Source organism: Austrofundulus limnaeus, unplaced genomic scaffold (genome assembly GCF_001266775.1).
Source record: "Austrofundulus limnaeus strain Quisiro unplaced genomic scaffold, Austrofundulus_limnaeus-1.0 Scaffold6, whole genome shotgun sequence".
NCBI lineage: Eukaryota > Metazoa > Chordata > Actinopteri > Cyprinodontiformes > Rivulidae > Austrofundulus > Austrofundulus limnaeus.
Genome location: NW_013952408.1, coordinates 3770935 through 3777994, shown reverse-complemented (window position 1 = coordinate 3777994; position 7060 = coordinate 3770935). Strand labels below are relative to the sequence as shown.

The following is a 7060-nucleotide window of genomic DNA, read 5'->3' as shown; positions in this document are numbered from 1 at the left end:
AGACCCTCGACCCAAAGACCCCTGGTGGCGCAACCCGGAAAAGCCGCGGGCGTCAAGGACTGACGCGAGGGGGGCACCCTCTGCGTCAAAATAAGATGCAGAGGGAACCTTACCTTAAGCGTCAATATGTGACGACTTGGGAGTGAGAATGTGTAGCTTCAGAAACTGCAGACTCGATCTTTGAGTCTAAACCTTCAAACAGCTCTTTAAAAGGTGTGCAGGAAAGTAAAAAGTCCACATTTTCCTAAAGACTGTCACYTTCYATCACTCACGCAGGCTCTTTAACARACAGATGTGCACCAGTGGTTTGGTCACTGCAGCTTCAGACAGTCCGAGCCACAGGTTGTCTGAGATGCCATCTGCCTCGGTGGCTCCCACCAGCTCAGGAGTTGTCGCCAAGTAAAAGTACACCTGGCTGACATCCATGAAGGTCAGAGCAAACGGAGCTCCGAGTAGAACCCGTAATGCTGTCGTTACAGAGCTTCTATATGAATCTCTTATTATTGCTCCTCTGCAACACACCACCAATGACTGCTGCGCCTGACTCTGACAGATCTGACAGACCTGAATCCTCAGTGTGATCTGAGGGGTACAGCCTGCTCACCAGCTGCTGGCCCTGGGGTCCCCATCCGGCAAACTGCAGGACCGCCTCGTGCACCTCGGGGGGATTTAAAGGCCAAGTTTCCCTGTGAAGGAACCACAATGAAAAGTATGTTGACGACTCATGTGCACAGAATTATGAAGTCAAACACGGTTGTTATTTAAAGATTTTTATATCCCTCATCAATCGTCTCCACTCAGTTTGTGCTGCTTTCACTCAGTCAGCAACAGAGCAGTGGCAAAATAACCAGACAGAGATGGATTACAGGCTAAAACCTAAGAAAGAAAGCAGACCAAAACGCTAAATTGAACAGCAGGTAAACGACTGACATCAGTGAACTAATAATTTAGGGTCAGATTGAGGGCAGCAGTCCGGTCAGAGGTCTGTGAGAGGAAAAATAAAAACACAACAAAAGGTGGGTCTTACTGTGTCACGAGGCTGTAAATGATGTACTTGGCCACATACGAGTGTTGGTAGATCTGTGGAAACATAAATCACTGCAGTCACAGACTGATAAAATCTAAAAAAAAACATGTTCTTAGGAGGTGGATGAATCTTTCACCGGCTTCAGATCGAAGGCAAACAGAACGTGCTGCATGTCTGGGGACACCTGATACTTGGCAGCTCTGGATCTGTCCTGGATGGGGTTTGAAACAAAAACACACAAGTCAGTGCTCTCAAAGAGAAGCTTTTTGTAATTCAGTAAATATATGCACTTTGTTTTGTGGAAGTCTGTTTTTATAGTGTTTGTTCTCGTCTCTTGCTGTCCAACACGATCCAAAACGTTTGCTAATCCTGACAGTTTCAATTTGGGAATTTTAAAATCCTGAGATGGTTATTTCGTTTAGAAAAATACATTTAAAACATTAGTTCTTGCTGCACATTTCTACTTTCAACAAGCTGTACTTACAAAGAGCAGGTTTTGCACAACGACGCTCTGCTCGTTTGTGTCGACATTAAACTTGATAACATCTCCGTCCCTCGATCGAAACAGCAGCTCATTGTCTGTGAGCGACAAAAGGAACAAAATCTTAAGCGTTATTTCATGTTCAGGTCCTTTGCTGCGAGTTATTCGACTATATGTAAAATTTGTCCTGGATTGTCACGTAGCAATGATTAAAATATCTCCCCTGTCAGTCTAAATGTTACCTCCTGAACGTACCCTCATCAAAAACGGACAKATTTTGATGCACGACGGCATAAATCAACGATTTAGAGAGTTCTAAAATCTGAATAAATGTGACAACAAGCGTTCATGGCTCGGACCACACTGAGTATTTAGATGCGAGTAAATGGTTGTTTGTTTCTGCCACTGAAAAACACTTGTGTTTAACTGTATTTATAGAGACACAAACAGGAGGTGACATTTCTAAGTGCAGAACGGCCGCCGGCTGGCAGCTGCAATAACGTTGAGCAGGTTTAATGTGAAGCTCTGAGTTATGAAAGGCAGTGATGGGTTTACAGTTTGTGTCTTTGGTTCGTAAATTAAAAAGGACCTCCTGGTTAATACCTTTAGTCTTTATTGGTCTGACATAATTACATTTTACAATATGTTCCTTTCTTTATTCATCATTCAAAAAACGTGCTCTCTTACAATAACTTGTTTATTTGAACGTTATTGCTTTTCGTTTGCGCAAAATTTTAATGCATGAGTAATTATACTTTTATTCTATACGTACATAACTTTGTTGCAACCATGTTATTTAAAGGGYTTTATAAATAAAGAAGTAGCATTGAGTACAACCAGAAACACTTTTGCTTCTTGTGCGAGGTTGGTTCACTTCAAGAGATTTCAAATCCCAAGAAAATACAGGTGTGAGCTGGACAGAAGCTGCAATTGTAACCAAAAAGAGAAAAGCAGAATGAAGCGTTGACATTCTTGGAAAATGAATATTATTACAGTTTTCGAACATTGAAACTTTGCCGTAGAGGTGTAACTCACAATATATAATCTCACATATGTGACAACCACAGCTGTTCCTCAATAAAACACATAATGGAGCACAAAACTCCTATATAAGTTCACTGAAAACACTTTTTCCCCTTTTTTTAAAGAGTGTACCCACAGGTTTATTCATGCCCGAGAGGACTGAGTCTGCCATCAAGAATAAAAGCAAAACTGTCACTCTTTACATAAAAAGMAYGATTTACTCRTTTCTATCGCTGCTGGTTTAGAAGAATGAACATTTCAAAGGATCTGTTTCACGTTTTAATGCGTCACTCCTCCTGGGATCTAGAGGGAGGGAGAAAAAAAACTGCCCAAAATGACGGACGTAGAGGTTATTAACCGGCGAGGGACTCATCCTAGTTGTGCATTCAGTTAAATCTCAAAAAAGTCCAGTGTCAGAAAGACGGCAGCACCTCTTTGTTTCCCAGCTGAATGTGAAGGTTGAAGCCGTGCCTCCGCCGCTGCGTGAGAAACTCAGAGGTGAGTCCAAAGACTACTGAAGCAAGATGTGATCAAAGGGTAGCAGAGATCAATTACACACCGCCGCGAACCGAGCCCACGAAATATTGATGAGAGCTGCTGGAGCGAGAGGCCGTCCCGTTGGGCTTTCTTATCAAAAAGTCGTTAGCCACAAATGGCACTTTGATTGCATTAACTTAACCGGCGAGCGCAATGTCGCGCCCGTGATTGCCGGCGTTTCGTCAGGTGCGGGAGGCGTTTTCGTCATGAAGGGCAGAGACACGCGAGAATGTAATTAATTTTATGATAATAGGCTGGTAATGTACGTAATCAGAGGTGCATTCTGCAGCAGCAGGACTCGAGGACAGATGTAAGGTCGAGACGTTTCCGCGCACAACACGCCCTCTGATGACTGCAATCAGACGAGTGTGAAACAGGTGTGCGATTATCACAGCGCAGCGTTTGTAACGTTTGTCAGCGTAGAGAAACTTGAAGAAATAAAAAAAGATTTTGAATCAGCAAACAATTTCTGTAAATTGGAGCGAAAAGCGAGGCTTTAGTGTGTGGACCTTTAAGCCAGTGGTTCCCAAACTTTTTATCTTCTGACCCACAAAATATCCATGGCAAAAACTTGTGACCCCAAATATTACTGGTCTGAGYACAYGAACKTCGTTAATAACCCTAAAAACACAGGCTTTTTGACAATCTAAACAGCTTGTACACAAATATAAATACTTATTTATACTTATTTTGTGCTTTTATAATAGTTATAGGGAAAACATTACATCAGCAATTATTTTATTACCCTTTAAATTGATTTCTGGAGATTATCCAAGGTGCTTCATGACACATAATTGGGTCCCAAGCCCAACTTTGGGAACCAAAGTGCAGTGGTTCCCAAACTTTTCAGCTTTTGACCCACAAAATGGTAACAGAGACCTGTGACCTCAACTATTTTTGGATGATAAACATTTGTATCAGGTCAACAAAACATGGGCATAGTAACAATATTTTTATACTACATTTATCCATTTTAAATATATTAACCTCTCTCCTTTGTAACAACTAAGGCAAAAATGTAATTAACTCAGAAAATCTTTTCAGGACCCCACCTTGATATTTCGGGACCCCACTTTGGGTCCCGACCCCAACTTTGGGAAATACTGCTTTAAGCTGTCTCTTTGCGAACTCTAAGAAACCCAAACAAACCTCTGCTGCTTCATGTCTGTTGAAAATAGGATGGAAATTAAACTAAAGTTCAGGCAGGTTAGCWCAATAAATTAATCCCAACTTTTAAACTGAAACAGGCTCAATATGATGTATGGATTCCACAAAACAAGGGTAAGAAAGCTGAAAAGTTTGGGAACCACTGTTATAAGAGACGGAAACCATAAACCACAGCTTGACTTTCATGAAGTAAAAAAATAAATAAATAAAAACAAGACATAAAACTAACGCTGTATGAAATTAAAAAAATAGAACAAAAAGAAAAATCAAACTAAGGACAAACAAACAAACAGATGGAAAACCGTAAGACTGTCCAGACTAAGAGGATTTATTTATTACTCATGTAGTTATAAAAATCACCAACAGGTGATTCACTTCAAATTGCTTGAAAATAAAGATGTTTCTCTTTTTATTATTGTCGTAAAGACAAAAAGAATCAGGGGGAGTGATTTCTACTAAAAGCTCTAAGAGCCAGAACCAAACATGGACCTGCTGCAACAAGCCTCTGCTGCAGGGGTGTCCACTGTCCTGCAGGTTTTACTAATGTCCCTGCTCCAAAACACCTCATTCAATGGTTWAATAACCTCTTCAGGTTCTGCAGAAGCCTGTTAATCACCCATTCATTCAAATCAGGTGTTGCAGCAGAGAAACTTCTAAAACATGCAGGTTAGTGGTCCCACTAACCTGCATGTTTTAAATTTGATGCATGTTTTAAAATTGAGCTTTAAAGTTAGCACCTCCTGCAATTTTTATTTATTTATTTTCTTCTGTTATTAAATTTAAGTAATTATGTTGCTTTAGAGTGATTTATGAAGTAGTTTATTCAGTTTTGAAGTTAATCAATCATCCCTATTCATGTAATTTAAAGCACTTTTATCGTTTTACAAGCAGTCTTTCTTTTTTTCATTTCAAACAAAATTAGTTGAAAAATGACTTATTTTTACAGGAAAATAATCAGYGCTCATTAAAAGCAGCTGTGTATAGAAATCACTGACAGCCTGAATGAATCTGAGGAACAAGCAGCCCTGATTCAGTGCTTCATGTCTGAGGAAAACATCATGAAGCAGTGTTTCAGCTGACCACCAGGGGGCGCTGACTCCACTGATCTGACCCGGATGAGCCCAGGTGGCAGCTTCCAGCTCACTTATATTTGAAGGCGTGAAAAGAAAGCARAGTTAAACTGTTGAACTCTGAAAGTCTGACATGTTAAATCACGTTGTTTTCTGCACAGACACAAACTGCAATGAGATTTTTTTTTAATTCACGCTCTTTGGAGGACATTTGTCGGCAGTTCTTTTATTGGGGCAGTTTGCGCCACCATTAGCTGCACAAAAAGTCCAATTTAATGTTCCTCCTCTGCTTTGTTGGTGATGTGATTTGATTGRGATTGAAAAACAAAGCTAATTTCACATTTCATCTTCTTGTTTTTGCTCATAAAGCCGAACTGTTACAGCTGCCTAACAGCCTCTGCTCTCCTCTCTAATTTGCATCTTACAGTTCAAACGCAGTTTAAATGAACAAACACCGTAATTGAATGTTACACTCTACAGAATTACTTTCCATTTGTCCTAAAATTAGCTCTTTTTTTGGGTGGTTGGAATACAATGTGTGGATGCATTTTTTTTTAACTGTAGAATTGAACATACGTGTAAAGTTTTTTATTATTATTATCTCCCTGCTGGYTTCTTCTGGTGTGGACATGTTTACAGATGAAGCTGTACTTCCTAAAGGAATGTGTCAGATATGAATACCAGTGGTAAATTGTGAACAGAGAATGGAAATGTCAAAGTGTCTGAATGTGAGCTGTGTTTTGACAAAGGAGTCAGATTTTTAAATGTCAAAGCCAAGCGGGTAACCTACCACTGAGCCATTTGGATTCTGGGTCGTGGATGTGGAGGTCCGTACCGAAGACGTCCTCGACGGTGACTTTCTTCTTAAGAGCCAGGCTGTCATCTTCATCTGTCGAGAGAATCGCAGATAGACGCATGAACCTGTGAACATTAAATATGACTCACTGCGGTGGAAATACTCGGACGATGGAGTGCCGAGGCCACTTTTAAGAGTTACCAGGCCTCTTTAGCTGCAAATTCTCAAGTCGAGCTTATTCCCGGCGTGGGTTGGACTCTGCTTGCTTGGTCTCTGATCCTGTTTGTGGTGCTCATAAACAGGGTCTCAAGGTGCAGTCATGGAGAGGATTGTGTCTGGTTTGGAACCTCGGGGTCTCCTCTCTGTTTATTTTTGCAGATGTGGTTCTGTTGATATTTTCAGGCCTTCAATGTGAGGTTCCRGGCCCATCGTTAGACAGCTAAGATGCTGCTGTGGTTCTCAAAGAACGAGTTAAGGAGTTCAAGTATCTTGGAGTTTTAATGAGTGATGGTATGATGGAGCAGGAAGTGGATAGATGGATCGGGCCTTTGTCTGCAGAAATGAGGGCGTCGGACCATCAGTTTAACTCAGCCTGAAGCAGGGTCCACAGTTTTTTATTGACACAACCAGAGGGTCATACTGCAAAAAATGTCCATCTAACCAAGTCTTATGATCTTTTATCTAGTTAAAAATATTTTAGATCTGGTTCTGATAAGATCAGAATGAGTAAGATTATTAATTATTATTCTTCACTCTAATTTGACTCAAATTAAAGGGGCAATATAATGTAAAATCAACTTTTTTGAGTTTTATATCATGTTATAATGTTATACTCTCATAAAAACATGCCCAGAGTCTTGCTTTGACTCATTCGTGCATGTTTGAGAAATCCTGCAGCGTTTTTAGGAAGCCATGCTGAGGAGCAAAACAACAGGTGGGGACCAGAAACGCCCCTGGGA

At 40.6% G+C, this 7060-nt stretch overlaps 1 protein-coding gene across 1 annotated transcript in view; it reads right to left on the bottom strand.

Moving 5' to 3' along the window:
* dpp6b (dipeptidyl-peptidase 6b) overlaps positions 1-7060 on the bottom strand; it is a gene marked incomplete at its 3' end in the record, with an annotated part of 89182 nt that overhangs the window by 22605 nt on the left and 59517 nt on the right. Inside the window, 5 exon segments of the mRNA XM_014030949.1 lie at positions 605-686; positions 1028-1080; positions 1164-1238; positions 1512-1606; positions 6096-6194. Coding sequence (XP_013886403.1) covers positions 605-686; positions 1028-1080; positions 1164-1238; positions 1512-1606; positions 6096-6194 — 404 coding nt within the window.